At 37.3% G+C, this 22,319-nt stretch overlaps 1 protein-coding gene across 4 annotated transcripts in view; it reads left to right on the plus strand.

Moving 5' to 3' along the window:
* The window catches only part of PCLO (piccolo presynaptic cytomatrix protein), a 331,372-nt gene that overhangs the window by 193,075 nt on the left and 115,978 nt on the right, over nucleotides 1-22,319 (plus strand). For all 4 annotated transcript variants that reach the window (XM_090135236.1, XM_090135232.1, XM_090135235.1 and 1 more), the window contains exon 9: nucleotides 7,155-7,236. In XM_090135236.1, coding sequence (XP_089991362.1) covers nucleotides 7,155-7,236 — 82 coding nt within the window. The remainder of the gene's footprint in view (nucleotides 1-7,154; nucleotides 7,237-22,319) is intronic.

Raw genomic sequence — 22,319 nt, forward strand, 5'->3', positions numbered from 1 at the left:
ACTTGATGATGGCATTAAAACAGCATTTCTCTGAATTTAAGTATTAATTTTACATGTTGTCTTTGACTTTCTGAAACATATCTATAAGGAATTAAACTAAAAACAGAACTATAAATACAGCAGGTATTGCTGTAAAGAAAATTCATGGTTGGTCTGATTTTTCCTTACCAGATTTATTCCACTGAAATTCGACCTCCTTATAGTTGTCTAAAGAAAAGAACTGTTTTTGTCCCATTGACACTAGCTTGCACTTCAGTTGGTCAATGTAATTCCATTCTGTGATCAAGTATAAAATAAATCAGCAAGAATGAATCAATCTAATAATTAGAATATCTCATTTATTATACTGAGAAGAAAAATACCATACTGTTTTTCAAACTTGACGATTTGAAATCCATTTCAACTTAGTAAACCACCAAATATCCTCTTGGTATTAATTGAGTTTATAAATTTCATTTGATATCTTTAAGTTCTTCACTTGATTATTTCAGCTGTCATTTTTACTGACCAACTGTGGTTACATTATTTTCCAAAACATGTAATGGAAGCAAGAGAAAGTATGACATGGCCAATTTATTCTCCTTAAGAACTCACTGTGCTATGTTTATTCCTCGATAGCACCTGAGCAGACCATCCTACTCTCATGCAGCGATAGGAACTATTCTGGCTGGTGAGAATATTTGACAGTAGAATGTAGGTTTCATGAGGATTCTAAGTTTTATGAAGTAAGCTTTCAAATATCTTACAATACAAGCTGTTACTTTTTTTTCTTTCTTTCTTTTGCCTATCTCTAGTTTAGCATATTCACAGACTTATACAGCCTAAGTTGTACTGAGTCCTTCTTGCTGAGAAAGAAGGCTTTAGAAGATAATCTTTACAAGATACTCTTTACAATGAATCTATTCAAATAGCTCTCACTATGAACCAGCTTAATTGCAGGATAAAGGATGTTTTCATCTTCACAGCTCTTAATGTCATTGGTAACAAAAACAAAACATGCTAGAACACATTCATCCTCTTGAAAACATGCATTGTTCATGACATACACAATGGTATTTGACCAATTCAGCATCATGACATAAAATTAAAAATTTACTTTAGTAATCACGTTGGCCCAAGAAGATAACTACTGATAAGCTGATATGGACATGTTCAGTAAGATGTATTTAATTTTTACAGATCTTTGCTTTGCCCTTGGAAATTGTTCCAAGACTTCTCACTCATCAAGCTCTGATCTTTGTTTAAATAGCGCTGCACTAGGACTGCTTCAAGGACTTTGATCAAAGTTTTGAGGGAGAAGATCTTAAGGCAGCTGAGAGTTTCTCAAATTATTTCAATAAAGAATTTTTTTCTCCTCTCTAAAGCTATTGTACTATCCCCACGTTTATATGGAAGTAGAGATGGTGCATTTAAAATCTTGCCAAAGGCATTTTTAAAAGTTTTTCTAGTTGGAAATGGGAGAGTGAGCATGTTCTGAATAGTTCTTTGTGCTGTTTTTACCACTGTAAGTCCTGTGAACAAAAATGTAAAGCTGCTGCAGAAGAAAAGCAGTGTACACGAAAGAGCAGTTCCCCCTTCATCACTTGCAGTCCAGATTAGCTATAGCTCTTAACAATGCAAAATTATTTCACCATGTCTGCAGAAGTGAGAAATGCCAGTTCTCACCAATTCAGTACCGTCTGCATTGTCAAAATGTTGCTCAGAAATTGTGTATATTAAGTATCTGTGATCATTTGAAGCAATAAATGAAACTCATTTTCATACAAATACAGATACGAAGTTATTTTAAGACAAGATAAGAAATGTTAGAGTCATTTTAAATGTTTCATTCCTTAGCTCCACATTGAATTCTGAATTCATTGCCCCATGCTTTCTCTACTGTATCCACAAGACCAATTCTGCGCAGAGATGTCCAGCCTCATGTTGTGGAGCTCCAAATGACAAATTGTTTCTCATCCTGACCATATGAACATGTCCAGCTTCATCTGGAGCTGTCCTGGCTGCAGAAGCATTCTGGAAATCAGTTAGGATGACTCTGAGTTAACATAGTAATTAAGTCATTGCAGCTCTCTTAATATCCCATACAGAGCACAAACCAACTGCAGAAGGAAGTATTTCCATGAATAGCATGAATGTCTTCGTCAGATCAGTCAGAGTTTCAAAACACACTGTAAATTTGCTAAATTTGCTATTTGTATTTTCTTTTTTTTTAAAAAAAAAAACAACTTTGCTGACTGCAATCATATTTGTATTTGAGAAGATTTTGTTTTACACGTGAAACTCCAATTTTTCTTACTAGATGAAATCAGAATTGCTCAATTATGTCCTACAGAGCTCGTACACTTGAAGGTAATAAATAAAGCACACCCCCTTGCTTTTGAAGCAAGTATGCAGCAGAGTGACAAGCCTGAACTTCCAAGTTTTCATGTATTTCTTATAACCCAGGAATTAAGCTCACGTATACTGTATTACTGATATTAAAATATATTTGTTTCTATAGCAACTTCTTTAACTCCACATAGTATTTTTAAATCACATTCAATTGCAGTTCAGTGTACTGTTTTAATTGCTGTTTCCCAGTGTGATGATTCTGAACTGCTTACCTGAGGAGAGTAAACATGGTTTAAACCTAATCAATATGTAATCTATTGCAGATTTCTCACTAATCCCTGTTGACCCCAACAGTACACTTGGTCACTGCCAGTTGACCAAAGGGACTTCTTTTAATCCCCAGATATCACAGCTTTTAGTGATTTTTTTTTTGTGTGTGTGTGAAAGTTATTTGTATATCCTGAAATAATATGACTGTTTCAAATAGGCTGTGAAGGAACAGTATGAGGATGTGCCAGGGGAAGAAGAGGTCATGAGTGAGATTGCATCAACAGGAGATAAGTAGCTTCTTAATGGAGGGACTTAAATACAGACCTTCCAGTGATTGCATCTGATCTTTTAAGCCCTAAATGATTAATAAACTCATAATAATGCCAGTGTATTGTCATCACTTCATTTTGGCAAGAATTTTCTAAGCACAAAAATAAACGTAGGGTTCTGCAGATTTAATCTTTGAAATATCATTCTCCTACGTCTCATCTTGGTCCTTAGAACTGTACTGTTTCCTTGAAATAACACATAACTCATGCAATTTTAGGGCATTAAATAATATTCTATTTAAATATGCTGAAATATTCCATTTAAGAATGATGAAAAATGGGTCATGAAGTAAGCAACAGCATCAAAATGAGAATTTTTATGAAAGAGATCCAGAAGACTACCTGTGAACTTCTTTGCCAGATTTTAAAATCACGAATATCTAGTTTTGATAGTTTTCCAACTCTCAAGGAGATTATAAGATTATATTGAATTTCTAGAAAACTACTTTCTCTATTTCAGGCTTTGGGGAGTCATATTTTTATTTTTATCTTTTTTTTTTCTTTTCTTTTCATATTTTCTGGAAATCTATGAAGAAATAGGAGTGTAATTGTTACAATATTGAATGTTACTTGTTTGCTGCCACCTCTAAGTCTAGATAGAATTTAGCATGCAGTTGTTCATTTTTCAGTCACCCAACTCTATTATTCTCACTGAATGACAGAATGATTTCTGTATCAAAATTCAGAGTGCAATACTGACCTCCATGAAGAAGCAAGCATCATTCTCTTTTCATTGCATTCATGTACAGGAACCTTGTATTTGTTACCATTTTTCCCAAATATTACTGCAAAATACCTGATCATCAGAGATCTGCCAGTACAGAGATCTTTCCACTGCTAGGATTTCCAGAGAACGTGGTATTCTTGCTCTGCAGAGGAAATGCAAAAGCTCAAAAAACCATGATTGCCTCAGCTATAGGATTTCCTGGTTCTGGCTGTCACCAGGCTTCTGTACTCATGCAATTGCCTGTGGTATTCAGAAATTAGATCTGATACTCTCTAACTTGTCAATCTGAGGATCCTCCATCTCTTTAAGACTGGATTTCGTAAAGGAACTACCCCCACACGTAAGGACTAAGGTTCAGCTTATCAGATTGTCCCAGGTTTTGGTGAAAGAGAGTGCAGCACTATTTAAAAGCAGGACTTTCAGTGGCTGTGTTGACTTGCTCCAAAGCCCAGGTCATATTTATAGATGTTGTAACAGACTTTGCCTGGAATACCAGAATACATTTAATGCACTTTAGTTCTACATAAATAAAACACTAAGAAAATTTACTCTTCTTAATTGTCCTCATTACCTGATAGAATTAACTTCTGTGAAGCTTCCATAGAATTTCTTTATCAGACAAAAAGTACAAAGACAACAAGGGGAAAATAGAGTATATATTTAAATTGATTTTCTATAACAGTGGTAGAAAACCTCAGCATTATCTGTTCTTCATTCAATTTCTCAGAAGGGCTTAATGCTGAGTGATAACATCAAACATGACCAGAGCTAGAATTCCTGGAGGAAATGCTTTATACTCCAGTTTTCATTTAGCTCACTGGGATGGAACCCTCAAGGGCTTTCTGAGTAATGTGCTGAAAAATGTGACGTGAGTCCTGTGTCAGCTCAAACGGGATGCTTGGGGGAAAGATACGCTGGAGAGTTTAAATGTGCTGTAATCAGAGGAGGATAATGTTGTCAGTGCTGACTGACTCATTGCTTGAGTATACTGGGTGTTCCTGGAATGGTGAGGAAAGGATCTCCATGGCATAATGCTGTGGTTTTGTAGTGAAGGGTCAAGTCACCTTAAGCCCTGTGACCTAAATCTATGCTTGAGGACTTTCACCTCCTACACTCCTGCACCCTAGAGTTGTTGTGTGATTGCAGTAGGAGCCCTCTCTGTCTTCATGGTGATAACTGGGGAACAAGTCAACAAGAAGGCCCCAGACATACATTCAGGAAACGGAAACCACCTTCAGAAAAAGCAAAAAATGTGAACAAATGCAAACACAAAGCGCCTTGTGTTTTGCAGGGTTTTGAATATCCTATATTTCAGATAAATATGGGAATTAATGATTAAATTAAAACCATCAAAACCAACATAATTGTTATTCCTTGCACACTCTGTTTACATCCACTCCTTTCATATGTATTCTGCCATTTTCAGACACAAAATCATTCTGAAGGCAAGTGCCTAATGTCATGTTCAATTTAAGTACTGATTCCCACCAACAATAAGAAATAATATGCTACCCTGAATGCTAATAAATGTTAATGCTTTTGTTCATAACTTTATGAATCACTAAGATTTATACTTATCATAAAATTCTGGAAGTGAAAGTAATGAGAAAGTAATATACTAAAGTAGAGGACAGTTTATATTTTCTGATATATTTGTCAGTCAGTTTTATACAATACGCTGTTGCATATTCTTGGATTATTTTTTATTCAGAAAGCAATTTTGCTAAAGAAAGACAAGATAGAGCAATACCGAATAAAGAAATTGTAAGTTGAAGTTTATGAGCTGCAGTGTTCCTCAGTTAAATTTGAATTGCTTCCACCAAGATGGATCCCAGCTAAGTATATGCTCCAGTATCTTCATACTGCTTCTCTTGAGCTTTATTACTTTGTATTACTTCTTATTTGCTGAATTAAAAATAAAATTAGATACATTTATTTTAAAGATTTTTTTACAATTTTATGGAAGCTACACATGATAAATGCATCATCATTTTTACTGCTAAACTACACTTGCTGATTTTAATAACTGAGAAAACAATGTCCCTGTCCATTTATATGCATGTACAACTCATGGCACTGTGCACACTTTTACTAGCATTAAGCCCTCTATTCTGGCAGAATTCCAGGGTAAGTCATAAAGTCTGCCTGATCTCTGTTCTGATTTATTCTGCAGTACTTGTCCTTTACCAGATTTCTCTTTCATCTGAGGTAAATTATGGCTGAAACTACAGTATGCTATGGGAGGATTTCATCCTTCTAGATGCAGTGCCATCCACTAGAAAAGAGACTGAATTATAACAAATGATGTATGAACTCCTGCTCACTGTGGGACTAAGCTAAGCAAGTCACTTGACTTCTCTGTTTCCCTTCCTGTCACTTCTGTATGCTATGCATTAACATCATAAGCTCTCCAGGGCAAAGACTGAGTTTGAAGTGCTTAGTTCAGGAGGAGCTTAGTTCCTCTGAATGCTAGTTAACCATAAATAATAGTAATAACCACCTGGCAGCAGGCTGCTGATACATTCAGACACCCATGTGTTCATACTGATTGACATTGTCCCACCAGCTCCTGAATTCCACTGCTGGTCCCATCCCATTGACACCCAGCCATGAGCAACCCCAGGCAGACCTGCTCCCATCGCTCAGCCAGGGTACAGAGCTCGGGCTCGGAAGAGATGCTGGATTCTTCTGCGCTTCTGAAAGACAAAATCTGCAGACAAAAACATTGTGTGATGGATGTGAGGCGTGTGAGTGTTAAAACACTCTGCAAAGCTGTTTTGGTGTGAATACACAGCAGTCTTCTCTGATAGGTGGGCTGATACATGCTGCTTGGCCCCTTCTGTGCCCATCTCATAGGGCAAGTGGAGTCATCATAGCTGGCTTTTGAACAAATATTGCAGAGATGCACTGCTTTCAGCTATGACATTTTGCAGTATTAGCCCAAATGAATGCCACTCATGATTATATAAACAGTAGTCCTGGAAGTTTTAGGTCAGGCCTTTTAAAAGGCTTTTAGGATTTGATGAGGAAGTACACTAGTTCATTTGTCTTTGATGAAACTAGAGCAGTAACTTATGGCTGTTTGCACATTCACCACCATTTGTTTTGGGTCCATATGAACAGTATTTTATAACAATTACAGAGATTGTATGTCTTCTTCTTCTCCTCTCAAACATTGTTTGGACAAAGGATTAATGCTAAGAAAAACTACAGATGACAGAAATCACCTTCCAGTCATTAGGAAATAAAAAGAGAACTACTGCCATACTGAAACTGAATCTCAGGTTTTTTTGGAAGCAAATATTGATTCCCCTGCAGAAGGATTTTCTGACCTGAGAAACATATCTCAAAGTTCAGGGGATGTTTGAGTCACGGAGTTGTGATATTTCCCTGGATGAAATAAGTTCATTTGCTTGTTTCTGTTTTAACAGTCTAAGATTATTGTTACAATATATGTTATGTTATCTCTTAATGACATGCATATTTGTGTTCCTCAGATAAATGGGAAGCCCCTGCAGTACCTTTTCCCTCATGCAAGACTCAAACTACTGAGAGACCCAAAGGATCACACAGTCTCAGGTAAACAGCAACAACCCTCTATGAGACATTAATTGATTAGCATGATTCATGAAAAGTATTTGCCCTGTTAAAATTTTTTCCAGTGTCATATGCAGCAGGAGATTCAGTGGTCATCTTACATTTTGCTATTTGGTTGTAATGGAAAGCAGCAGTGCAGAAAAAAAGGTCACAACATCTGTTTGAGATACATAAGCTATGTAGACATAAGAGCAGAGGGAAAATCTGTTGTTATATACATATTAGCAGTCTGCTTTGCAATTCCTTTTATATAACTGTATTCTTTGAAGGAGAAGCTTCAATAATATTCAACAGGGGAATCTGAAAAATAAGTAGGCTCATGTAGGTATTCAGCAGGAACAGAACTGAGAATTTTATTCTTTCTGTAGAGCTACTGGGACTCTTCTACGGAAGAGGTTATTGGAACAGTAAGATTCCATTTTCCTGTCATATCTTCACATAGGGAAATATTTCTCAGGACTTCAGATTTTTTCTCTTTTGCATAACTCATGCAAATGTTCATATGAGATTCTGCTTGCAAAGGAGAAGAAAGTGGCAGAAGTTATGTCCATTTCCCTCCTAGCTGTGAGCAGGAGTGCAGTCTGATCTTTTTAGGTATCAGACTGCAAACCACTGCTAGTTACAGATGTTGCAAGGGTAAGGTCTGTCTGATGGAGCTTTTGGAATTGCACTCTTTTCACATGTAGTATTGACAAAAAATTCAGAGGTTTTTCGATATGTCGTTTGTCTCCTTCAGAGATACGTGCTTTTAAGTGGGTTTGTTGTGAAACCATCAGACTTTCTTTCCCTTTAAAGAATTGCAGTAGTGTGTGTCAAACCCTGTTTCTCTGCAGAAGTAATTACTGACTGCCAGCTTTGGTGTTCCCTTGAGCATTAACTTAGAAAGTGGCATGAACTCACTTGAATTGCTAAATATTGTTTACACAAGGTTTCTGGCAGTAAAATCTTGATCACTCCCACTCCCCACATCTACCTCATATTTAGGGTGTTACATGAATTTTCTGTATATATAATCAGGCATTTTCTTACTAGTCAGTGTAACACCCACTGATGATTTTGGAATACATCAGGACCCTTCCGCCCACACAGCACCATTTGAAAGCAGCATCCAGCTCCTCACTTCTGTCAGCCTTCCCTGCCTGGAGCCTTGTAGCCAACAGGAGTATCCTTGTGGAGACATTTTGCCTTGGGGAGTGATGAGTCATGCTGTGATCCAAGCTGCTCTCTTATGAGAACAAGTGGAATGACAGCCACACAACCTTGTGTAGTTCATGGCTTAATGTTGCTGAAGGCCTGAGTCTCCTGTGTCAAATTACTTACACTTAAAATGTTCCAAATTCTCCACTAGCTGTGCTGCTGGCAAACATGCATCAGGGGAAATACCTTGTAAGTGACGACTGGACAACCAAGGTGTAGATATTGGTTTCCCACTTATTAATGCTCTGCTCAGCATGAGATCACACTGGATTGAATATTGCCTCAAGGTTCCATAGCCCATGCTGGAGCTCGTTTCTGTAGCTGTGCTGTATTGTATTGCTGTGCCAGCTGTCGTTCGTACTTTTGGTTTGTAATCCAGATAAATCCTTGAAGCCCTGCAGACACATGTAGAGTGTATACAGATTTCCCTACAAGTATTAGAACACTGAAATGCAGATTCTGCAGAGGAGTGAAAGGGTGAAACAAGGTACCAGTAGGGAGGAGCTGAACAAGAAGAGACTGTCATTTTTCTCACTCATTGTATGTGTTTTAGGTACTGTAACTCCTTGACTTCACAACTTGCTCTTTCCCCTCTTCTCAGAAACCAAGAATTAAAGCAGAAAAGCTCTTTACCTGTGCAGTGTTTTCTGCTGAGCCATAAACTTTGAAAGTGGGCTCTCCCAGAGCTGCACATGTGGTTTTTATTTGCTTAAAAAAATTCAACTTTGATTAATTGGTATCAGCAAACTTCTAGTAAGTCTCATTAGCCAGACAGTGAGGCAGACTTGGAAATCTATTACAAAACAGAAATTTCTTAAAATAATGGTAAATTAAACAACATATACTCTGATTCCTCCACAGCTTCTTCATTTAATCAGCTAGACATCAGTAAAGTGTTTGTATATTAATCTAGATGCTGTGGTTGGGTGGTTGGCTGGTTGGATGCTTTCTTTTTTTTCTTGTTTTTGCCCTTTTTCTTGTTCTCTTCCCCACCCTTTCTCCATCCCCCTTTCCTCTTCTCTTCCTCTTCCTTTCTCCCCTTCACCCTCTTTCCTGTCAAAAGTACCAACTGAGGTGTTGAATCATTTTTTTTTGTTGTTTATCTCTTCGCCGTATACTTATTGCATATGCACAGGAAAAGTGTACGTTAGGAAAAAAACCAAACTTGATAAACTTAAAGCTGGAGCTGGATCTTCCCAGAGAACAGCAAGGCAGTGTGATTCTCTGTCCAAATATCCTTGCAACTGCCTTGCATAAGGCTCTCTGAATGACTGAGTTTCTGAACTCATATCCAGGACTTGTGGTCCTGTGTGCCCACGGCAGGGTGTGCATCATCCATTGGCTCTGATTGTCTGACAGTATGCACAGAGCATCCTCTGTTCTAGCTGTGCACAGAAGACTGTCCTATATGGTCTTTTCACCACCAGCAAGAATAGTTTCTGCTGTTCATTTAAATGGTGTACATGCAGTTTGGTCAGTTTAACAGCAGGAACATCCTGGAGAGATTCCTGAAACTGCCAGGATCTCCATGAGGAAAATAGATCAACATTTAAGTACACAAACAGTGTATCTTAAGTAATGTGTGCTGGGTAGGCACAGGCACAGCATGAATCTATACCAGCTATACTACAGCTACAAGTATAGGACAAAACAAATTTCATCCTTCTATTACCATCAATAATTTGAATTCCAGCCTGATCTCGGATATCTCCAGGAACGAGTCTCTCTGGAGGCAGCCTGTTCCAGTGCCTCAGCACCCTTATCATTAAAAACCTTTTTTCTTATATCCAACCTAATATGTCACCATATGCTTACCGTAGTGGAGCTTACTGTCTGATAAGGGTTTCATAAATTGTCTCAATATAAATATCAATAGTAAGAATAATCCCAATTCCTATAAAATTCACTCTCTCTTTACATATTCTGTGCACATGAATTCTATTTATTTGCTTTCTTGCTTAATGAAAGATACAGGTGCCTTTGGTGTTTCTTATGTAATCTGGCATAATTTTGCACACTGAAACATTTATCATAAATTTTAGCATATAAATGAGTTGTTTAAGGATGAAAAATTGTGATGGCAAGAGAACAGTAGCTCTGAATGAAAAATAAAAGTATACTTGCTAGTCTGCCTCTCTTTGGAGGGTTCTTATTTCTCCAGGATATGCCATCATCTAAAACTCACAGCTCTTCTGTTCAAGGTACGCACTGTCCCTTCCTCAGGCAACACTGATGGATAGGAAGGAAACGCCAAAGATTTTCTCTGCAAAGACAAATAATTTGCAACATTAAAAAAAAAAAAAAAAAAAAAGAATTAGCATCATGGTTCTGGTGAGCTATCAAAGCAAGGATGGCAATGATAACTGAATGATAATGTATCAGGTACTTAACACTCCAGAAACTCACTGTTTTCACTGAGATTCTTTTGTTTCCTTTGGATCCTTTAGCATTACCAGAATAAGCACGGTTTTATTCTGCCGGCATTTCCTCTTCTGGTTTTCAACACTTCATAGTAATATTTGAAGAAGGCAAAGGAGGGCATGGCTGCTGATGCCATTAAAATGTGGCCAGACTCTTTGGAAATGTTGCAAGGAGAAAAAAATACATTCCGTTCTTCCCAGTGAGGTAGATGAATCTCAATAGGTCTGTGCAAGGAGTGCATGAAAGTCAAAATAATTCTCGCAGGTTTGTCTCACTGGGGACTCAGTCACAATTACTCTCCCCTTCCCAAATATGGGATGTCTTGTGCTTCTGAGAAGCAAAACATACCTGTGGGCAGGCAGGCTGTCTGTTTTCTGGAACATCCTCTTCAATTCTGATGAGAAAAAAAGCAGAGAAGCAGATCAGAAAAAACTGTGAACTTCATAGTAGAGAGGGGAAAAAAAAAAAAAAAAAAAAGAGAGAGAGAATTAGACTGTGTGCAGAAAATTGTGTCCCTAATCTTCACTCTAGCAGTGATGTCAGTGAAACAGCTAATAGGATGACAGGGTACCTGCAAGGCTGTGCACACGTCAGAGATGCCTCATACTCTCATAAGGGTTATTAATTCTTGTACCCAGTACCACATTTCTTAAGCATGCCAACTCATGGGATGCTTATTCAGAGAGAAAGAAGAGGAGAATTAGAAGTATTTTTTCTGTATTAAATCAACACGGCTACAGTCTCTGAACAAATAACCCAATATGTTTAGACTTCTTTCACCTTTATATTTAGACTTCTTTCACCTGAAAGTTCTTACAGCAAAATATTGAAGTGCAGTGAATATATGATGTTTAATCAAGTAAATAAAGAACACATTATATACAGACAAAGACCATACTGAATATGGCATAGTAATCATGGACTTAGGGTAAAAGTGTAAAAGTTGTCTCTTGTCCTCGGACTCTTTTCACAAATGATTGCTTATCCTTCTTCTATGCTTTAGCATTGTGAAGAACTAAGATAATAATTTGCATTAAAAATATCCTCCTCCAGCGCTCATTTGTCACTGGGGAAGGATCTAAACTGTAATTAATGGCCATAACTCCCTCAAGCACTCATCACATCAGAGATGTGGCACAAAAGCTAAAATCAGTAAACAGAAAGAGACAGAGCTGTTACAGCCATGCTACCATATATTCCATGTTTATGTTCCTTTTACCTGAACAAACATTATTTGAAATGCACTAGTGTGTATGTTTAAAATGATTCCTATGAAATCTCTTTGGCAGCTCCATGTGTTTACACGTTTTTCACCCATTTAAGAAAGTTTAGTGAGACCACAAGATGAGGGGAAGTAACTAGGAGATCAATCTGTCTGCTGATAATAAATATGCTATTTGCTTTCATAGCTCTAATGCAGAAAAGGATGCAGAAGCAGATCACTGCAATTACTGAGAGTTAGAATTCTGCCAGGCCCCCTGTTTCTCATGGAAAGCCAAAAGGAAAGCAGGCATGTAAGAGTGAGATTGAAGGACACTGAAATAGCATCTGTCAATTTCTAACTGTGTCTAACACAGCTCAGCACTTTCTCTTAAAGAAGTAGAAGACGAGATATCCAGGAAGGTCTGTCATTGGTTGGATGACTGTCAAGGACATTAGGACAAAACTGACAGAAGACCAACTAATGAAAGTTAAATGCACAGAGATACCAGATTAAGGTTTCACTTCTCAGGGGAGGTATGAATGATCTTAGCAACTCTCAGAGGGAAATAAAGACCCTGTGTTCCCATCTTTGCATACTTGCTATGAAAAAATAGAAATTATACTATTATAACTACATTAGAATGAGGCAGTTAGAAAGGGCAAATAACACTATTTTTCTTACTTGATTATAAAGGAAGCACAAAGTGTCTTAAACTGAGATTTTGGTCCTGTAGAGATCTTAAATTAGATGCGATTAATGCCTATGGCTTATGTATGAAGAAGCTATGGAACAATCAAACTAAGTGGGGAAGACTGGATGCTAAAAGGATCACATTGCTCCACATCACCAAGTGACAAATGCCCCTTTGATTTGGATACATTTTCCAGAGCAGGGTGCTGTAACATTTTGAAGATGATTGCCTCCCGTTCGTTATTTATTTCGTCACAGACTGCAGTTCTCTGAAGTGTGTTAGGTGTGCACTTGCAGGAGGTCTGGCAGCAGGATGAATCAGTGTCTTGCTCCGATTTATAGGAGGGGGAGGAGGTTCTTTTAATATCTGTATACCCAGCGTGAGATTAAGAAACAATGGTTCAAATGTTGTCCAACCAGTTTATTACAGATGTTAATTAGGGAGATGGTGAAGGGGAGGACGGACGCTATTATGAATTAGGGTAATGGGGAAGGGAAGGAGGACGATAGAAAAGGTAGGAAAGAAGAAGCAAGGGGTCGTTATAGGAAGCAAGAGGGACATAGTCACCACCATGGATCCAGCGTGGTTCGTAGTTCAGCCTTTGATCTTCAGTAGCAGTGGGTCATCGGGCGTTGTTGTTCTGTTGACAACGACGATGGAGACGATGACGACGATGATGGCTCCTTTTCAATGCTTTCCAAGTGGTCCAGTGAGCTGTCTTTGGAGTGACAGCTCGAATCCAAAGTGGTTGAGTCAGCTCTCTTTGGAGTGGCAGCTTCTGGCTCAGGGATCTCAGCAGAAACTCCTTTCTTCCTATCTTCCTGGCCTTGCCAGCAGATGAGGGAGCAGGGAGGCACCAACCTGTATCTTGCCTTCACAGGATACAATGGCATCATCCCCCAGTTTCCCATAGCAAGCTGGAGTTATTTAGTCAAAGGCCAGATCTTCCACCAGTAAACACTCCTGAGCACTCTCTTCCGGAGGCAAACAGCTAAAATTGTCCACACAGTGATGTTGATTGCCACACAGCAACACCCATCACTCATCTCGTAGATGTCAGTCTTATCACAAGAAATACCTCAGGAAGCAAGCTTTGAGTCAAAAAAAAAAAAAAAGAAGGATTCTCACAATCAGGTTAAGATTTCTGATTTTATACAGGTCAATGAAATGGAGAAAATTTAATTCTCTAGATATGAAAATGAAGAGTTCAGTTTAAAGCAACAACACAGATAAATATTTTTTACCCTCATCCATGTCACAAAAATGAGTATTTTAAGGGGTTAATTTCACTAAGCATCTAATTGATTAGTAAATTATTTAATTCATAAATCATTTTCTTTCTGCAATAGATATTACAAGATTTTTTTTTGAGACGTCAAATTTATATATTTATATATTACAAAAAAGATGCAGCATGTCAAGTGTGATTGTGCTGATATTCTAAGAAAGCAAGCAACCAAACAAGAAAAATAAACTGAAAATCACTTTGTCAACTGCCCCATTTTAAAGTGTAGAAGCATTATTTTTCTGTGTTTTGTTTTCATTTGATTTATTACCTGCCTAAGCAGGTACAACAGAAGTAATGGGATATCATTGCCTAAAGACATAAGTTTAAATCTAAGGCAGATGAGAGGTGTTTGGATACAGTTTATAACCTCATTCAGTAGTGTCTGTTGTCATCAGGGAGAGAGCATGTCAAATGAACTGAAGGTCTCAACATGTGTCTTAGTGGACAGTTCCCTGTTTATAGATACAAAGCTGGCCCAAATCCACAGACTGAGTGGTTGTAAGAAATGAGCTGTCAAATGGCAACTCCATTCTTGCAGTGGGACTGCGTGAACAGCTGCACTGTGATGCCTCTTATGAGAACGCACATTAAGCTTCTGTCTGTCCTGATGCCAGCTTAGGCACTTTTCCAAGCAATGAGTCAAAAGTTAATTTGAAGCTTAATGACAGGGAAATTACAATTCCTTCACTTATTTTCTGTAATTTATATTCATATCATATCACTTATTTTAATGAACTAAACACCCCAAACATATAGTATCTTTCTCATTGAGAAAAGGAGGAAAGTTCAGGTTTTTTACGAAGAATTAAATGGCTGCAGGTGTTACTTGTTTTGGAAGAAAGATATTTTACAGTGAATGGTTTCATAAACTCTTCCGCATTCATGACAGTTATCTATGCAGCGCTGTATCAGTTGATTCCCTTGTGCAGCAAAGCCATTTGGGTGAGATATTCTTTTGATTTTCCTTCAAGAAGAATTGCACTGAGGCGTTACTGGGTACTGGCAGTGATATCTTTTCTACAGATTCCTCAAAATGTTGACCATGTGCCATAAATGTTCCCCGTGATACTCTCCAAAGTATCACTCACTCTCCAAAGAGCAGCTTTGGTTTAGCCATTACCAATACACATTTGTACAAATATCACACAGATTTTCTTTGCTGTAAGAAGTGTATTGGGAAAAAAATGTTTGATTAGTTGCATAAACACCTGTATACAGTTTGTATGAGTCTGTAGTACCAAGAGACGTTACACAATGTTTATAATAAAGGTCAGAACACAAAGTTGTAGTTAAGAGAATTTAGGTTGAGAACTAAGAATATCCTAAGAGAGCTTAGTATATGGTAAGTCTTCAAGCCTCTATTTGTTATTTTCCTTTACAAAATATAGATAGTGTCAAAGCCTGCAAACCTACTTACAGAAAGCTTAAACAAAGCCAAACAGTTTTAAGTTTTGGTCCAAGATGTTAAGATAACTAATAACATTCTCCTACAACTGACCTGTTATTTGCACTGTAATAAAAAAAATCACTAATATGCCAGATTCATAATATATTAATTAAGTTATGATAAATGAGCAGAGCATTTATGTAACTCTTTCTTATGATGAGAGAGTTGACTCACTATATGTGAAATATGAATCAAATTTCTCCCCTTGTTAAGAACATTAACAAAAAACTAAAGTAAAAGCTAATTCTGTAGAATTAAAAATGTCATGGTTTTTTTTTTTTTTTTCTTACAGTGAAGCCATATACGATTGACTGACATACTGTCTGAGCAGATTAAAGATTGTCTTTTATGATTCATTCATGTAAGAATCTGTAATGTTTTGTGAAGCTTTACATTTACATGTAGTCAGGATGTGTGGACAATGTGATGACTAAAAAGCTGTTTAGATGGATTTAGAGAGCAGTGGTTAATTGGCTGTGCTTTTCCAAGGGCACATAATGAATCTGGGGACTTACATCATTTCATATTGTTATCAGTGATGTGGAGGAGATGATGGAGTAAACTTTCATAACTTAGAGATGCCATTGGATTATGGAAAATTCTTGAGGTCAGGGCTGCCATTTAGAGGGACCAAGACAGGCAGAAGGAATGGGCCAATAGTAAACTTGTGAAGTTCAACAAGGACAAATACAAATCCCACCCCTGTAGAGAAGAAACCTCATACAATGTCACAAGGCAAGGACTGTTTGGCTGGGAAGCAGATCTGCAGAAGAGGCCACTGGGAAGATCACTGTAGACAGTAAGCTACGCACTGTACACCCTAGCAGAAGAAGGCTAGCAGCATCCAGGGCTGTTACCAGAAGCATTACTCTAAGTTGGACAAGTCTACACATCTCCCTGGAAAAGACTTTTTGCAGGTATAAATTATCACCACTTACAATTGCAAACCTTTCCCAAATGCAGTAAGTATTAGCGCAGTCTCATTAGGTCAAACACAACCTTTTTTAGCACTTTATCATAGATGTCAGAAGATATGTAAAAATAGAGGACAGGAGTAATCACAGTACAATGTTCTCACAACTTCCAGCAGTCTGGAAGCCACATTCAGCCACAGAAGCAGTGAATGCTTCTGTGAATTTAATATAGAACTACTCTCTTCCTAAAAGCCTTAGTTTATATGTTATACGGTAGCCAGTATATACATATATATTACTTACTACATCATATTTACATTAAATCTGTTGCTGTCCCTTAAATAGCAAAGGAAATTGGGATGGGAGAGTTCAAAATATCTTAAATAATTGAGCTCAATTGTCAGTCAGTGGCATCTCTTGCGCCATTGGTGTCTATCAGTAAACATAGGTGAATATCAGTATGTATTGTTTTTTCATAGCTTTAAAGCTACATAATATCATAAAGGGCACATGAGTAATCTTATTCTGATGTGACAAATTATCCAAAAGGAAAGCTTGTCTATTATTTTCAAGAGTTATAGTAAGTGTCCCAAGAGGCTAGATTGCAAAGTACTTTATGATCTTTCAGAATGAAAAGTATAAAAACCATCATGAAAATCTTTTTCAGCTGATATAAATCCATGTTATGTTAGTAAAACATCTGGAATATAAATTAGTTTCATCAGCTCAGGATTTGGCCTCACATATATTTTATGCCTTAATTGTGAATGGCTAAGAAGTACAATAACTGAGAAAATTTAATCATGCGTTTAGGAAACAACTTCATTTAAGTGAATTTAGCTTAGAAAATGCCAAAACAATTCTCTCAAGGACAATTTTGAAAATGTCTTACCTATCTTAGACAACCGTACTTTGATATGGCTCATCATAGTATGTATTCCATATAACTGTATAGCAATAATAAGGCAAATAAAAATTTATCCTAGATTTGACTATAAACATTTCTTTTCTTGTTGCTTTCCAAATGCCTGACCTAACTTATTTTTGCCTGGTTTGTCATATTTCCTTTCTGTCTATTCTCTAGACTTTCCAAATTGTTTTATTATAACGATATGTAAATTGTTTACTTTTCTTCACTTTTAAATCTGAACTCTTTGATGAGAGTTCTCTCTTTTTCATTGTTTCCCATGGCTGACAATTTTATTTAAACAGACAGTGGAATGTGGTGTAAAATTGTCCCCACAGATAGGACCTACCAGAACCCTATCATATGTCTAGATAAGACTGCAGCAGAAATGGGAAGGTAATGTATACTGTATTGTAAATGAGCACAAGGAAAATATGTTCAGTCTCTGTTCACAGCCAGATAGAGTTGGAAGACTTCATATTGTTTGTTATGATTGATTCGTTCTTATTGCTGCAGCATGATATTTTGTTATATTGCAAAATTGTTTGTGCCTAATATCTCTTTTTCATTCCTTATCCTCATGCATTTTTCTAATGGCTGCCACTGCACCTTATCCTAAAAAAGATCACTGCTGTTCTTTTTTGCTATGATTCAGCTGTCTGGTTAAGAATTTTGTTTTTGAAAATGTTAGAAAATGATGAAAACCAGATTTGGACTTTTTTTTTAATGTCCCTTGGCAGTATCTCTATGTTTCGGGTCTTGGGTCCGAAACAAAAAAATGAATTTCCGTATTGAAAAATAAACATATCTTCCATTCCAAATTACACAGGGACATTTGTCATTGCCCTCATGGGCATTTTTCAATTCAAGTCCAATTCAGTTTTTTCCAGTTTACTTTTGTAAAGATTCAAGTTCAAAGCACATAGAAATTAAGAGAAATAACTAACGATTTTCAACTACTGTCTTGAAGAGCATGAACTTAGGCACTAGAAATCCAAATCAATACATTTATATAGATATAGAGGCAGTTTGCCTCTATATATCCAGATGTAGATATGTCTTTCTAAATATTATACTTTCTAAAATATCTATTAAAAATTCTGAAAGTTCTATATCTGGCTGTGACAAGAGTCATATTGCTACTGACTCTCTTAGAGTTTCTTGTACCAATTCGTTCAAACTCACGTGAGTTTGCCATCTTGAGGAATCTTGAGGGCCAGGCAAAAAAAAACATAGGCAGGACCCTAAATTCTGAGAGAGCAAATTTTTGGCTATTCAAGAAATTACTGAATGAGATCCCCTGGGAAGGGGCAAACGAGAAGTGCTGAGCTGGCAGTGCTTAAGGACAACTTTCTGAGAGCACAAGAGTTCTCCACGCCTCAGTTTAAGAAAGACAGAAGGTAGGAAATCAGCATGGCAGAGCCAGGAAGGACCTACTGGTCAAAATGAGGGAAAAGAGGAACATGTACAGGCTGTAGAAGCAGGGATTTGTGGCCTGGAAATAATATAGAGATGCAGTCCAGACATGCAGAGGTTGGATTAGGAAAGTACAGATGGAACTGAGCTTGGCAAGGGATATGAAAAATAACAAGACTGGATTCTACAGGTACAGAAGAGATAGAAGAAGGAGAGTGAACACCCTCTGATAAATGAAAAGCGAAAATTGGCTACAACAGACATGGAGAAGGCTGAGTTACTTGATGAGTTCTTTGCCTCAGTCTTCAGTGAAAGGCTTCCCATATCTCTCACATCCCTGAACATATTAGAGGGGCTCAAGGGAGCAAAATATGTCCTATTGTAAGAGAAGAGACAGTTGGAGACCACTTCATGAGACTGAATCTGTTTGAGGCTGGATGACATGCATCTCAGGATCCTGAAGGAACTGGCTTATGTGACTGCCAAACCACTCTCTATCATATTTAAAAAGCAATGGCTGCCAGGCAAAGTAACTGGTGACTTGGAGAAAGGGAAATATCACTCCCATTTTTAAGAAAGGGGGAAAGGAAGGCTGGGAAACTAGAGGCCAGTCAGTCTCACCTCCATACCTGGAAAGGTCATGGAGCAGATATTCCTGGAAGTGATATTGAGACATGAGAGATGAAGATATAATCCAAGGGCAGACTGTGACCGGTCGGTTGGCTTTCTATGATGGAGTGACGGCATTGGTGGACAAAGGAAGAGCAACTGATTTCATCTACCTGGACTTCTGCAATGCCATTGACATGGTCCCACTCCGCATACTTATCTCTAACTTGAAGAGATATGGATTTGAAGGGTGGATCATTCAATGTATAAAGAATTGATTGGGTGGTCACACTGAGAGCATTGTGATCAGCAGATGTATTTCTGGGTGGAAGGCAGTGAAGAGTGGTTTCCTTAAGAGGACTGTGCTGGAATCAGCGCTCTTTAACATCTTTGTCAATTACATAGACAGTGGAATTGAGCGCACTCTCAACAAGTTTGCATGCAACACTGAGTGGAGCAGTTGATAGAAGGGAGGGATGTACAAAGGGAAATGGACAAGCTGGAGAAGTGAACCTATGTGAACCTAATGAGTTTCAACAAGGCCAAGTGGGTAACAGACATGCTGAATCTGTACAGACTGGGAGAAGTACTCATGGAGAGCAGCCCTGCGGAGATGGACTTGGGGTCCTGGTGGTTGAAAAACCTAACATGAGTCAGCAGTGTGCACTTGCAGCCCAGAAGGCCAATGGTTTCCTAGGCTGCATCAAAAAAGGTATGGCCAGTGGGGCCATTTATATAGGTAGTTATTGGAAAGTCACATCTAATCATCCCCTAGACACTGAAACAATTCCAGGAAACACAGGTTACTTATACAGTAATGGTTCTACAGAACTGTATGACTAAGTAGAAAAAACACTGTAAGATTTCATGACCTTTCCTGTGAACAGAGCAGCAGCAGCTGATAGCCAGTGATCTGATCTTTATTATCTCTATAATGGCAAAAAAAATGACCAAAACATAACTTATGGTCAGCCTACTCCAGCAAAATGTTTTTGTTTGTTTGTTTGTTTTGTCAGTTGAGTCATGTATCTTTTCTTTCTGCTGTGGGATACAAGGGAATAGGATTTCACAGTGTTCTGAGGAACACTCTGCTACACAGGTTTAGAATAAATAAGTCAAATTGAATGCAAAGTACCCCGTGATGGAGATAACAAAAAAAAGGAATATTTTTAAAACACGTCTGCAGTATGCTTGCCAGGTCACCAGTGAAAGAATTTATCAGTGCCAATTTGTTGATCACTACTCAAATATACATATGAGAATATACACTGCTGAAGTTTGCTTTGTCTCGAAGGAGATGAAATAATGAGAAAAATGTCATTTTGAAAGTCATAAAGTAAAATAATTGGGGTAAAATAATCTTTTATTAAGCATTTTAAATATTCATTGAAGCTCTTGAGTTTATGCTTTCAATTATATAAATCAATGGCTCATAAGCTAATTGTAATGATTTAGTACCTGTGTTTGTTTATTATTTTAAATTAAATTTAGTTGTATGATCTATCTTATTAAAATTTATGATTAGGCTTTTGTTTTGTTCTGTTTTGCTTTGCATGCTGCATCTTAAGGCTCCAGTAAAGATTAGATGGAAGGGTAGGTTCACAGCCTTGGGATATCAGTAAAAACAGTTGCCTTTAATTAGAGTCTTCTAGCTTTGAAGCATCTAAAAAGCATTGGATCTTAAGTATGTAAAATTCCCTTTGAAGAGATGTGTTCCTGAAGATATTTTCCATAGAAATGAATAGCCAGAGTTCAGAAAGGTGTCCTCTTTCATTCACAGCACAGATTCCATTTTTGTCAGTTAACATATCTTATGACATATTAAGAAGAATACAGTATTTCACCAATCTGAAAAGCTAAAACTAAATGATTAATGTCTGAATATGTCAGAATAGACTGAGAGATTAAAATTAAGACTCAAAGACTAAAACAAAAGCAAAGACAGAAAAAAAGGAGATCTAAGAAACTGTGTGTTTGATGATACGTTTAAGCTACCTCCATTCAGTGTGATACATTAGTCAATGTAATTGCAAACAGAAATAGTGAGGTAAATATTTTTGATATATACAGTATACATAAACAGATTTGAAGTCCCATCTTCATATGAGACATTTGCAACATACAAGCAAGTTTTTGTCCACCAGAATCGAATGCTTACAGCATATCGGGCAAACATTAATGCACTCATTCTGTCTGTGTAGAATTAATGTTTTGGAAGTTAAATTATTTCTTCTAGTAGCATTTTTGCAAGATAATAATAATGAAATAGAACTTTCTAATTTAGTGCAAACAAATCAAATAAATGGAATTCCCCCAATTTGTCCAGCAAAATTTGCAAACGGACTCACTTGTGTGATTGTCCCTTAGCAAGCATGCTCCTACTTAGTCCGACATTTGACTCTAAAACCTTTAAAATCTAAATACTTTTCAAAGAATTCTATACGAATAAAAAGCTTCAAATATTAGCTCTTAAAATAATTTGTTCTATTGGCAGCAGTATGGGCAAACAACTTAGATCTTCAAGATCAGAACTATTTCTGTCAATCATGATTTTTCGTTACCTATGGTAGATATCCATAGATTACCTCTGAAACTGAGTGTAGTTTCTATGACAAACCACCTCTCTGCCATTATTTTTCAATTAGGATATCAGAGACAAAGATTGATATAGTGTGTCATAAAAGAACTCTGAACCTTTAGACTTATTCCTCAGTGTGACGAAAAGATTCCATTCCTACTGATATTCTGAAAAGTTCATAGAGTGGTTATGTGGGCTAGAAGTAATTTTGTAAGTGTGCATGTGTGTGTGTGTTGTGGAGTAAGAATGTGGTTAGTTTGGATTTACTGAGTTTAATATTTCACAGTTGTGACCCTCAGCCCTAGAACATATTAGTGAATCTTAGTGAATGTTTGGTCTGAGGTTCTTAGAAAAGTGCACAGCACAGTCTGTGTGAATTTCTGTGTCCCAAGG

The sequence above is a fragment of the Phasianus colchicus genome, chromosome 1 (assembly GCF_987193195.1).
Source record: "Phasianus colchicus chromosome 1, bPhaCol1.hap1.1, whole genome shotgun sequence".
NCBI lineage: Eukaryota > Metazoa > Chordata > Aves > Galliformes > Phasianidae > Phasianus > Phasianus colchicus.